The sequence below is a fragment of the Rattus norvegicus genome, chromosome 2, assembly GCF_021556685.1.
Source record: "Rattus norvegicus strain SHRSP/BbbUtx chromosome 2, alternate assembly SHRSP_T2T, whole genome shotgun sequence".
NCBI lineage: Eukaryota > Metazoa > Chordata > Mammalia > Rodentia > Muridae > Rattus > Rattus norvegicus.
In genome coordinates, this window is record NC_141535.1 from 138,344,866 (window position 1) to 138,358,089 (window position 13,224).

A 13,224-nucleotide genomic window follows, 5' to 3' on the forward strand; every position below is an offset into this window, starting at 1 on the left:
AAAGAACAATGTAGAATCTCCATTTTAGAATGCAACACAAATTCATAAAACAAAAACAAAGCATCGGTTTTGTACAAGTTCTACATCCTGAGGTAACTTATACACTTCAGTTTGTTAAGGGAGAAAGGATTAGCAATTTGTTTTTAAAAATGTCCACTCATACTCAGCTTTAAAAGCAGTATGTGTGCATAGCTGCTCTGGTCGATTCTGTTGCTGTGATAAAAACACCTTGACCCACAGCAACTCTGTTGAGAAAGGACTTGATTTTAGCGCCAGTGGAAGTCCAGACAGGAACTGGAAGCAGCCGCACCACAGCTGAGCGGGAAGACGCATCTACTGCACACTTGCTGCCTCATCCGCTGCTTTAGCTCAGCCTCCTTTCTTCCCTCTTCCCCAGCTCACACCCATCCATGTGCTGCCACCACGTCCAGGGGGCCTTCCACCTCAATTCACAGTCAGGACAGTGCCACCTCACTCTGGCAGAGCCACAGCCAGCATGATGTGAAAATTCTTTGGGGCTCTCTTTCCTGGTGGCCCCAGGTTGTGTGAGTTGACAATGAAGTACTGATTGGTACAGTGGTTTATTAATACAGCACATTAGCCTTGCAGTTACAACTACTAAGAAACACAAATTAGGCAACTTTCTCAAGGACTTCAGTTGACATTTTCTTGGGCGAGATTCTCACTTGAGAGGGCTACACGCTGCTTAGATGGAGTTCCTACACTGCCACCTGCTGTTAACAGGACACTTTGCTTACATGAAGTTGAACAGCTGGACCTGGCACTGAGCGGTGATTACTTAAGAAAAGGCCATTTTCCCTCTTAGCACTCACCTTAGCCTAATGAATGGTGCCTGAAACCTACTTTCTCACTCAACCTCCAAACGTTTCTTACAGCCTTCCAGGTTCTATCACTACCCTTGTGGTCTGTGCTTTGCAGAGTAATCTATGCTTCCTTCCTCTTCCTCTACTACCCCTGCTCACAAATCCCTGCGTAGGCTGCAGTTCTGCCTGCCTCCACACTGCTCAGCATGAGTTAGGGCTGAAGAAACCAGCCCTCCACTGCCTTGGAAACCAGGCTCCACTACCATTCTCATTGCAACGAGGAACAAAAGTGCACAGACGGTTAAGGACTCCTTCAGGATATCTGACTCTTCAAGAATCCACTCTGGGGAGAATGGCTGGGGAGATGGCTCATCCGAAGAGGACCTCCACACAACCATGAGGATCTAGGTTCAGGTCTCCAGCTCTCATGTAAAAGCTATACATGACAGTTAACTAAATCATAGCACTGAGGACGCAGAAACGGAATTCCTGCAGCTCACTAGCCAGCTGCTCTTACTGAATGTGAGCTCTAGATTAAGTGAGGGATCACATCTCACAAAAACAACAACTGTAGTAGTAGTAGTGATAATAATAAAATAATAATAATTCATAATAACAAAGTGCAGTGGTAAGACACCCAACATTGACCTAAGACATAACTCCCTCTTGGCGCCCGTCAACAGAAGAATGTATTCGGTACATATGTAGCACAGAGCTACAAAGAAGTCCGAAACCTTTTCCTTTGCAACGAAAATGGATGGATGTCATTTTAATCAAAATAAAAGTTTAGCAAATTTGTAGCCAATTGTGAAACAATTCCTCACCTCTACAAACCCATCCCCTGAAACAAGGTCTATCAGGAACTGCAGGAGGCGATGGATGTCACCAGCACACACCATGTGCTGGTACAGATGTCACCAACCACACCGTGTGCTGGTATAGATGTCACCAACCACACCGTGTGCTGGTATAGATGTCACCAACCACACCGTGTGCTGGTATAGATGTCACCAACCACACTGTGTGCTGGTATAGATGTCACCAACCACACCGTGTGCTGGTATAGATGTCACCAACCACACCGTGTGCTGGTATAGATGTCACCAACCACACCGTGTGCTGGTATGGAAGCACTGACCTCTGAATAAGGACAAACCTGCCGCTGATGCAGCACCTGTTTGAAAGCCACACAAGTGTCCAAGAACGACACACTGTGGTAATCACTGCTGTCTGTCACCTGTAAGGGACTGCAAAGCTGCTGAGCGGTCAGCACCGGCCTGGCACCAACGTGCACAGCCAGTTCACACCTTCCCACCAGTTCACATCTGCACGCCCATGATTCCCTCCAAGTGGAATATTCTGCCCCCTCCCAGAACACACCTCTTCAACCTGGGGCTCACTGTACTGTTTCCCTTAGGAAGTACACCCTGATGGTCGTCCTCCTCACCTATCACAGGACACTTGGGCCACACAGCACCTGGAACATGGTATTCAGACTATCAAGGACCCCTCCTTTAAAACAGGCTTGTTTACATGATGTTCCCAAGTTAAAGGAGGCCGAGGGAAGCGTCTGACTGACATTTATCCCTAGCACTCAGAACAGGGCCTATCCTGTGAAAAGGAGTTGTAAGCCTGACATTGTTGCTTCACACAGCTGGCCTGGCACAGCATTCGAGTTCTGTGATGTAATCCTGTAAACATCGATGAAAGGGCCCCTCCGAGGGTGGCTCTGGATAAAGCCCTGGAGGGCACCCAGACATAAACACGTGCTGTCCTTACACCTGGCTTTTATTCTGTTCCAGAGCTTTAAAAATATACTGACTTTTGTGAGTAAAATACAGAATTTAAAAACTAACAACTTAAATGCAGTGTCCCCACCCAAAGCATTAGTCTGAAGATCTTGGCTGGCACACTTACAAGATCAAAGACCCGAACCTTTAAATACATGCCCGACTGTGAGCATTCCTTTTTCTTCTCAGAGTGACTAGTATACACCTCTACATGGCCGCCTTCTTCCAGGGCACTGTTGCTCTGGGATTTTAGTGATGTACTATCCCAAAGGAGCTGATGAGATGGAAACTGACTAAGTCACCCAGCTGCCACATGACCAAGAGGAATCGTCCTGCGGGGACACCCCAGCCTCCTTTATTACACGCAGTGCTCCAATGACAGGCACGAGGTGAAGGGTCACTGAGCATCACAGTTGGACATGCTTCACACTATTACAGTCCAGGGACAAGGGAAGGCAAAGCAGATGTCTTACTTGTACAAGACAGGCCTGTCCTGCAGGGCTTCCATGGCCTGAGTTAACACCGCAGACACATCACAGGACTCCTGAGTCAGTGCTCTGCACTCGCCTGAAAAACAGTCAGCGCTGTAACTCCTGCAGCTGCGCACACTGCCCACCGCTCCTCCGCCCAACACCATCTCGCCTTAGGCCGAGGTTTCTCCTGTGAAGGGCTTGCAGACGCCACGTCAAGGAACTGAGGACTTACGGACTGAGGCACCGACTGAGGCACCTAAACACGGCTCTGCCACCCCTGGGGACCAAGGTGCACAGCTGCCAGCACTAGCTTAAAAGTGAAGGGAGAGTGAACAAAGAGAGCTGAGGCAATGTCCCACCTCTGAGGACGCATAGTCCAGCCATGAGGATAGGACAAACATGTGCAAAGCTGTATCACAAACAGCAGCATGCTACATTTCCCAGTGGCCGCCTTTCAGTAACAGCCAGTTACTGTGGCACAGTGGGTGTGGGCCACTGCAGGGGCACATGGAACCTCTTGCTGTCTGGAAGACTAAGTAAGACCTGGATACAGAGAAAGAACAGTCCACATGGGAGCAGACTGTATAAACAGGAGGAGAGGTAGAAAAACAAGGAAACTCGACCTTAAACCAACAAAACACTAGGCATCCAGAACACACTAGCAGCCAGCTAGCTGGATTAACTCAGCGCTTGCACCAGCCAGTCATGCTTACTACTAACCCACTCACACTCCTCTCAATTTAACTGTCTTCCCAGATTTAACGTGTTATTTTGCAAACACTAGTCTACAGGACCACCAAGACCTGAATCAACACTGGAAACACCTATGGAGCTCTTGGGTCAAGGCAGAGTAAGCTGTGAGGAACCCCTACGCAAGTTTCTGGAACCTGGGAGTGTTACTACTGCCTTATATGGAAAAGGAACGTGGCCGGTGGCCTGAGAGTGAAAGACCTTGATGTTGGAGCATTTCCTCAACCCACCTAAGTAAGTCCAAGGTAATCACCAGCCCTAAAAAGAAGAGGATGCCACTAACAAGTCAAGAGATAGGAAATGGGGAAATGAAAGACAGAAGTGAAGTGGCCAGCCATGTGGCCTGTGAAGATGGCAGAGACAAGGAAAAGATGGGTCACATGACTAAACAAGGAGCGAGAACCCCGGTAACAGCCAGCAAGGGAAACTCAAGCCTTCATTCTTGCAAATGCAAGCAGCCAACCCGTCCAACACAGACTAAGGAAGGGCTTTTCCAACACTGTAATGTCAGCATGTGAGAGCCACGCCTGACTGCTGACGAGACTGCAGACATGACACACTCACCACTGCTGTCAGGCTGTGGTGATTTACCACAGTTCACAATTCCTAACACTGCAGACGCACAAACAGCAGGAGCTGCCCAGCCTCACGCTGCCCTCATTTATTTATCCAGGACAGAAGCGTCCATCATCTTTGCTGTTTTCCTTTAGAGCAGAGACACCATCTTCACTTACCCCCTCCCGAGCAACGCTCCCGATAAACACATAAACACGGTATGTGAACAGGGAAAGTTTGCTCCGCTTTGTAAAAATTCTCAGTTAGAGACTGGGGGATGGGATGGCTCAGCAGCTAAGAGTACACGCTGCTCTTGCAGAGGATTCCGGCTCTGTTTCCAGCACCCATGTTGGGAGGCTCAAACCACCTGTGCTCAAGCTCCTGGGGAGCCCACACCCCATCTGGCGTCTGTGGGCACTCACACTCACACACACACTCACACGCATAGTCTCCACACACATACATACACACATACACATTGAAGGAAAGCAAATAAAGGCCGCATGGGATTTAAAGAATTCAGTACGAATATGCATGAGAAAATTACTTACTTTGAGCCCACCGGTAAAGTCTTTCATAAGCAGTTTCTTGAAGCAAGGCCATCTGTTCCATAATCTCCAAACTTAAGTGAAAATTAAAGAATTATTACAATACAAACTATAGTCAACAGTTGTACCTAAAATTTTAGTTATTCAGGTTTAATTATATAACAATTTGGCCCTTATTAACTTTTTATCATTTTATGGAATTTTTCAGTAATTTGTTTACAGTTAAGTAAACGTCAATTCCTAATTCCATTAGCTAATCCCACTGCTTTTTTTTTTTTACAGTCGAACATATGAGGCTATATGCTCCCACCTTTCCCAAAGGCTAATGAAGATTCATTGCTACTTCAAAGACTATCGTGTCAGAAGCTGGAGAGACTCTAAGTGTACCAGTACAAGCAGCACTGCAATTGGCTCACCAAGCAGCTACTCACCCTGCCGTCTGCTGGTTGGTTCTCAAAAGAACTTTGACGTCATTATGAATTTGTTTCACTCTTCCCAAAGCCTTGAAAAAGTCCTTTAAAATTGAAGACGTCATTAAAAAAACACCTGTGTTTTCAGGAAAACGTACACTACTCTGAATTAAAAGATTACTGCAAAGGTAAAACAAAATTCTACTGTGCTCTAATGAAGTCTTGCAGATTTCGACTGCACTAATGGAAGGCATAATAGTATTTCTTCACATTTTAAGCCTGACACTAACCTAGTGCCTACTACGTGACAAACACTATGTTAGTGATAAGAAATGTGCAAAGACTAAGTCCCTGTCCCCAGCCAGCACACGGCCAAGTGAGAGGCCTGCAATCCTGGCCTGCCTCATGCCTCTGCTGCATATGCATTCCGTATGCATCCATATGCATTCCATAGGCACTCCTGCTCCCTCACCATGAGGAGAGAACAGAAGATGCTCATTAAACAGACAGGACTCTCGTCAGCAAGAATGTACTGGAGGCTCAGGGGTTAGGAGACACAAAGAGTCCTTTCTGGACAAACTGCATGAGTTTAAGGGAAAAGAAGAAGAAAATAGAGTTTGAGAGGCTTTATAGGTCTGTGATTCAATCTGCAAAGTGTGGCAAACCATAAAAAGGAGAAAAAATCAAGCAAATTCCAACTTAAGCAAGATAAAGTTATGAAAGAAAAAAGAAGCTATATATCATTATCCCAATGAAAACAGAAACAAGAAAAACATGTATCTGCATCGTTTATACTGAAGGAGGTGCCATAACAGGCTAACTCCTTGTATTCCATGTTATTACGTGTATCCTATGTAGACCAGGCTGGCCTCGAACCCCAGAGATCTGCCTGCCTTTGCCTCCCACTTGCTGGAATTACTGGTGGGTATGTGACACCACACCAGACTGGATACTCAGAGAACATTCTTAAATATAAATATAGTTTGCACAAGGAATAGTTAACAAGTAAACAAGTTCACACAGGACCAGAGGGGGAAAAGAGGGTAATGAAGTTCTGTTGTACTGACTTCAAAAAGATATGCACAAGTTTGAAATAAACCCCAAATTAATTAAAATACGTGCCTTAATTTCAAATTTAGAAAATTTTCACATTATTGTTTCTTAGATGAGAAAATTCAGCTTTTAAAATTCATCTGTAACTGCTACACTCTAAGTGGCCCTGGCAGACAAGCCCATACCTCAGTAACGGGGCCTCCTCTTGTACCTCGGAGGAGAGTCATTTCATCAGAAGTCAACTGGAACTTGGATAAAAAGGCATCTGCAACTTGTGCTCTAATTTCTAGTCTTTGGCTAAAACGGGAAGCAAAATGAAGTATATTATGCTTTTGTACCACTACAAAGCAAATACCCAACACAGAGAGAACAAAGCCAAACTGTGAGTCTCTACAAGAAAGCCTTGATCCCATCTCAGATGTTGCAGGATCACTGCAGGCACACCGTGAAATCATTCCTAGCCCCAGGCACACAGGACTCATAGGTAGATGCTCTTGCTCTGCCCTGCATATGTGCACGCTGTAAAAGGTATTGTTCATATACAAAGGAGGACATGTTCACAGATGGCACCTGTGGTGGCTATTTCTTGCCTGTCAGCTTGTCTGCATCTGGAATTAACTAAAACGCAAATGGATGACTACACCTGTGAGGGATTTTTTTCTTAATTAAATCATTTGAAGTGGGAAGACTCACTTCCAATTCAAATCTCTGGGGTAGGAAGATAAACCCTTAATCCAGATCCCTTAAGGCAGGAAGATCCACCTTTAATCTGGACACCTTCTGCTGGCAGTCTATAGAAAGGACATGGGAGAGGAAGCTCCGGCCTTCACTACCAAGTCCATTCCTTCACTACCGTTAGAGACTACCTATTCAGGATTCCAGGGTATACTGACAACCAGCTGAGACACTCAGCCTCGCCAACTGAACAACTACTGGATTCTTGGACCTTCCATTCATAGACAGCTACTATTGGATTAGCTGGACCCCAGCCTGTTAAGGCATTTGAATAAATCCATTTTCTATAGAGACAGAGATTCATTCTATAAATTCTGCTACTCTAGAGATCTCTAATATACCACTTTTTCTACTTGACAATAAAAACATATTGCAAACTATTCAATCTAGATGTAACATAGATGGGCTAGCTGGCAATTAGGAAAGGCAGTCTGCAGCAACCGAGGGACTGGAAGAGTTTCCATCTACATCCTGGCACTGCCTGAGCTCCCTGTGCAGCAACTCAACATTCCTGGTGTCGGTCTGAACCTGAGGTCTGTACGCATAATGGGTATATGGCAAGGCATGGTGACATCTGCCTGTGATACAACACTTAGGAGGCAGGGAAACAGGAGGACTGCAAATTTGAGGCTGGGATGTATCTGTGATAGAGCCATTGCCTGACACATAGAGTAGCAATATTCTACACTGAAAACATTCTGTTGAGAATTAACAAAGATAAGCATTACAGTTATTCTAATGGCAGGACATGTTTGCCTTGTGTTACTTATATCCTTAGGTTGGAAGACTTTAAATTCACCAAGCAAATGTCACTGTAATGAATAACACAAAATTCTAAAATGGAAACAAAATCCAGGTATTTACTTGAACCAATAACGTAACTCCTAATTAACTACACAGAGCTGAAAGATATATGTCCGACTATCCAAAAGTCATCTAATGGATTTTAATTTTCAGATAAAAGGTCAACCATCATCACACAGGTTTAACAGCAATTACAAAGCTTCATAAAATTCCCGGAAGCATCAGAAACTAACCAGTTTACTAACAGCCTCTTTTGGAGCTGTCGTTAGACTCATCTTGAGCACAAAGAACTGCTCTCCCTGTGGTGCTCCTGCAGTCTTGATCACACGCCCTATCACTACAGCTGATTCCAAATACCAGACAGCCTCTATTCCAAAACAAAATGACCTCTCAAACCAAGAGCCAGGCATGACGCTCCTACTGACTGTTTTCTTGCTAAAGTTGCTTACTAATAGTTTAGGAACTTGTGTCCTCCATGAGCCGCGAATCCCATTCTACATGATTTCCACATTCTACATTATTTCCACCTTGACTTAGTATTGTTTACGACTTTCCACCTAATCTGCATTAATGAGGTGACTTACTTTTAAAGAAAAACTTACTTTTCCGCTTGAAGCTTAGTGGTCTTTACTATTAAATCTTGAGTCTGTTCCTTTGCTGCCTAAAATGGTAGAGACACCAAACATCAGTATACTCCAACGTCATTTTATTTCATAAAGCTAATATCCCCACTTCCTGAAGTTCAGACACATCGCAAGGAGCTCAAAGGGGCCCGAGTAATTGGCACAGATGTTTCGCGGCTCATGAACTACCTTTCTAACAGGTGCCCCTCAGAGTTCTCTCAGCACACACGGTGCTGAAACTCAGAAAAGAACTGGACCTGGATGCTCTGGAGTGAAGCAGCAGCACTGGGAGAGCATGCTGAGGCACAAATGCTGAGGCAAGAACATGGTTCTTGCTGTGCTTTGGCGAGTTGCATACTATAAAACCACTAAACGGGCTGTAAATTATGTCACTGGTATACACAAATCTCAACAGCCCAGGAGATGGGAATCAAGTCTCAGAGCCAGAAAACAGGGGACCTGAAGACCAGGTACTGGAGACAGACCTGGTTTCTCCTGCCCAAGTTTCATACCAAGAAAATCCTCCCCTGCCCCCTTTTAAGCCACTAGCAAAACAAAAGAAGAAAGAAAGAAAGAATCTGGTGAACCGCAGCCAGCGATCCAAAGATAACCAGGCATCTGAAGCAGATTCCAACAAAGCACTCGTGACCCAGCAACAATCTCCAAACCCCAGACTACAGAGCACAACACAGGCACCAGCAGCCGCTGAACGGCTCCGTGGATAAAGGCCAAACCTGGGAGTGAAACGCAAGGACATCCATGTGTCTGTGCACTTCTAAAAACTGTAACATATGAACTTCCTACAAACCGTTACACACCATGTCAAATGTTCACACGTTTGAAACCTCACTTTCACTAGGAGCTACATTAACTCCAGCCACTGTGAGGTACCTGTAAGCGGCTTGTCATGTCCTGACAGCAGCTGCTCATTGCTTGTACGTCTTCATTGATGCTTTCGAGTTCCTGAAAGGGGAAAAAACGACATCGACTGCTGTACAGAGCACAAGGAAAACTTTTCTTTTTAGGCCAAATCCCACAACTTTTGTTGTTTATTGTGTTAAGATACTGGTCCATTTCTTTTAGGGGGTATATGAAAACAAAACCCAAACAGATAAACATCTGTTTACATATCTTAAGAACTTAAGAATAACTATATAGTTAGTAAATATAATATTAGCTGGACCTAACTATTCCAAGTTTATATGTACTTCAAATGTATATTTATATATAAAATTATGTGTGCGTGTGTGTTTTATCTGTTAATTTCTAAAATAGCAAAGATCGTAGAACAAAAGAGTAAACGCACAACGACGTATGCAGGACAGGCAAGAGGTCTCCAAGCAAACTGACTCTGAGCCAGTTTGGCTAACCATCGGAAGAGTTAGATTAGCAGCTGTGATGAGCCAGCGCTTTTCAAAGGCATCTACACAAAGTTAAAAGTCATAACTGAAACACCCAGTGCCTCATCATTTCTCTTAAAAATTACTTTTATTTTCAAAATGAAGGAAAGCAATTCAACACAGCAGGACGGTGTTACTTTTGAGTGATGACAGGCGGGTGGTCTTCCAACTGAGCAACATGCACAGCCCTATCTATAAAGTTCTCACTTTAACTCACTGACTTACCTAACTGTGCTCACTGGGCTATGGAGCATCACAGGCACACGGTGCTACCTATTAGACTTTTGATACTGTGACACCTCACAGACGCCGTCCAAGCATCAACTCGAGGCCATTCTTGCTTCTTCTGTCTGCTCACTCCCTCATCCACGTTTCTCTTTTTATTAAGTGAGTTATTCACAGGCAATTCCAAATGTAATTTTATCCATGTAATTATTTTTATGTCATTCAGAAAACCAAAGCTTTCCTTTGCACCTCTGAGATTATTAGCCTTCCACCAAGGAAACCCTAGCAAACACTCTAGAACTGTTTTTAATCAAGCCCTTGCTAGAACCATGTATATCACTTCCATCTGATTTCTGCATTAATATGTCAGTATACAGCAGTATTAACAATGTAATAGTAACAGTCAGGAAATATTACACAATAAAGAAATCACAGTGTAATAAATAACGTTTATCTTCATCCCATAGTTGAATAAACCAGTCAAGTGTGTTGAATTGTTATTCGTGTTGAACTAATCACCCTGACATGGAAATCATATACTTTAGGAGATAACAAAAGTAACTCAGTACTAATCACTTTCCAATGAAGAAGTGATCTTCTAAGGTAGTACATTAAATGAGGAAATATAGCCTCTGGAAAACCATTAAGAAAAATGGTTTTTTTATTAAGAAATTACAATTCTTAAGATAATTTCTAAAAGTAAAGACTGTAAGTTTTTAATAGAGGTAAAGAATTTAGAAATGACAATAATTCAAATAAAAACAGTTAAGTTGGTTTGTAGTTGACCATTGTACATTATCAGAGAACATGCAATTTAATTTTATAAAAACGTATCAAAACACTAAACATATAGCTCTCCAAAAACACTAAAAGAAGTTACATACCTCCTTTACGTCTTTGAAAATGCTTACAAATTCCTCATTGATGGCTAAGCTTCTACGTTCAATATCACCGCGTAGATTCCGTCGAGTCCGCAAACTATTTTCAACAAAAAAGGCTGAGAGGGCCTTGAGAGCTTCCAACATCTCCTACCCAAGTGACAACAAAGAGACATCACTGGGACTGACTTTTCAGTGGTTTCCTGATATCCAGCCAAATTCAATGAAATTATTTTCAATTGCCTTATTTCCATTAAATAACTCAGAAAGCAATACCTGACTTAATTACTAACCAGGAAACTTACTCCCAGGACACAGGTAACAGTATACTTACATATAATTATATATGTAAAGGTAATGCACAGCAGAATTGCTTTGAATTTTAATATATTTGTTAATTTTTAAAAGAGGGTAATTCCTTTTTATATTTAACTTTATTTTACATCCCAACCAGTTACCCCTCCCTTATTGTTCTCCCAGTCCCTCTCCCCTCCCTCTGCCATTCCTCCTCCATTTCTAAGAAGGCACAGTATATGTTCTGAGAGACTGTAAGTGAACTGACAAAGTAGAGAAAGTTTTAGCAACAACTATCGTGAGATAAAAATATGTACATTTATATTAGGTTGGTGAAAAAGAAAATGATTTTAGGATGTCAATTTTAAATCATTGGCTCAAACACCTTTAATTATTAAAATAGGAACCATACAATTGACACATTTTTGCCAATGAGTTCTGGATTCCAAGAATTCTTAGGGAGCATCCTGTTGTTTGTGAAAGTGTTGCTCCCTATACAAAGTTATCAAGATGCTTGAAGAAGTGAAAGTCAACTGGCAAGAGGTCAGATAAATACAATGGGTGAGGGAAAGCTTTACAGCTCAATTCACTCAAACTGTGTGAAGAGCTGCTTGTGTGCCTGGCAGTTGGCAGTTCTGGAGGAATGGGTCTATTATGTTGACCAGTCCTTGGAGCGGGGTTTACAGTACAGTTCTCAAGTGCAACGTGGTTCACTGGGATTCAGAAAGTTTTATGATCAGACCCACAGCAAACCTCTCAAATCATGATGTTTTTGTCATGTTTCTTCTTGCTATGTCTTGTGGACCAAAGGTTGGCTTTGTGAAGTGCTTTGTAGTTTCTTCTTGATGCAAACACTGAGCTTGTTATCCTAAGCTGACCGATTCAAAATACTTTCTGTAGCATGTCACAACCCTATCTAGTCTTGGGCTTTACTTATAACTCAACATGTTAATGTTGTTTTTGACACATAGGAGTGAAATGCTGACAGCTTATTTTCACTTACCTATATCTATGTCTATTTACCTATGTCTTTACAGCTCCCACTTTACTGTATTCTTTTGTGCCACGTTGGCAAGGCCCGTATACCTGGCTACTCCATGCTGCAGGGGAGACAGCCAGCTCTGATAAGAGTCGCAAAGTACTGCTCTAGACAGTTGATGGGAGGGCGTGTGGGAAGGTGCTCAAGTAAAGGATACAGCAAGAACACAAGATCTGGGCACAGCTAAGAGCTAATACAAGTGAATTTCCCTGCACCTAGGACAGCAGTTCCTGCTCCGGGCAGGTCCCTGCCAGAGACTTGGGGTCCGCCCCCGCCCCTTCCGGTTACCTTGTCATTTTCAAGCCGCGTTTCCAGGATCTTGTGCAGCTTGCGCGACAGCGGGTTGTTGGGCTGCGCTGGGGTCGCGCCAGCCCCATTGCTGAGGCCATTGGCGGCCCCGGAGGCGGGGACCGCCGCCACCTCCCCGCTGGTGTCAGCCATCGCGGACGGACTGGCGTAACGGAAGCATTGCGCATGTGCACCCACTCGCGCACGCGCACACCTGGCCGCGCACGCGCATCGCGACCCGACAGGCTTTATTCACCGGTTTACTTTAAAATCCTGGGAGGTGAGGACACGCTCAGAAGGACAGAAATTGGAGGTAGTAAAAGAGACTTCAGGAATCTGAATCTTTAAAAAGCTGAAGTGATAATGTAGTATATGTAAAATACATATGGTCAACAGAACTGATTCTAATGAAATTCCCTTTATCTTAATTCATCTTTCTGAAAAGCATATATCGAAGATATAGTATTTGCCAGAGCCACTAGTGTGCACTGGAAAATCTACTTTGTGCACTGACACAAAGGAAATAAAACACGTT

General features: G+C 43.7%; 1 protein-coding gene across 1 annotated transcript in view; it reads right to left on the minus strand.

Moving 5' to 3' along the window:
- Positions 1-12,844, minus strand: part of Cog6 (component of oligomeric golgi complex 6) — a 36,782-nt gene extending 23,938 nt beyond the window's left edge. The window contains 8 exon segments of the mRNA NM_001004262.1: positions 3,088-3,181; positions 4,944-5,014; positions 5,372-5,454; positions 6,589-6,700; positions 8,545-8,603; positions 9,457-9,528; positions 11,075-11,218; positions 12,690-12,844. Of these exon segments, the coding sequence (NP_001004262.1) occupies positions 3,088-3,181; positions 4,944-5,014; positions 5,372-5,454; positions 6,589-6,700; positions 8,545-8,603; positions 9,457-9,528; positions 11,075-11,218; positions 12,690-12,842 (788 nt within the window). The 5' untranslated portion in view covers positions 12,843-12,844.
- Between the last annotated feature and the right edge of the window lie 380 nt (positions 12,845-13,224).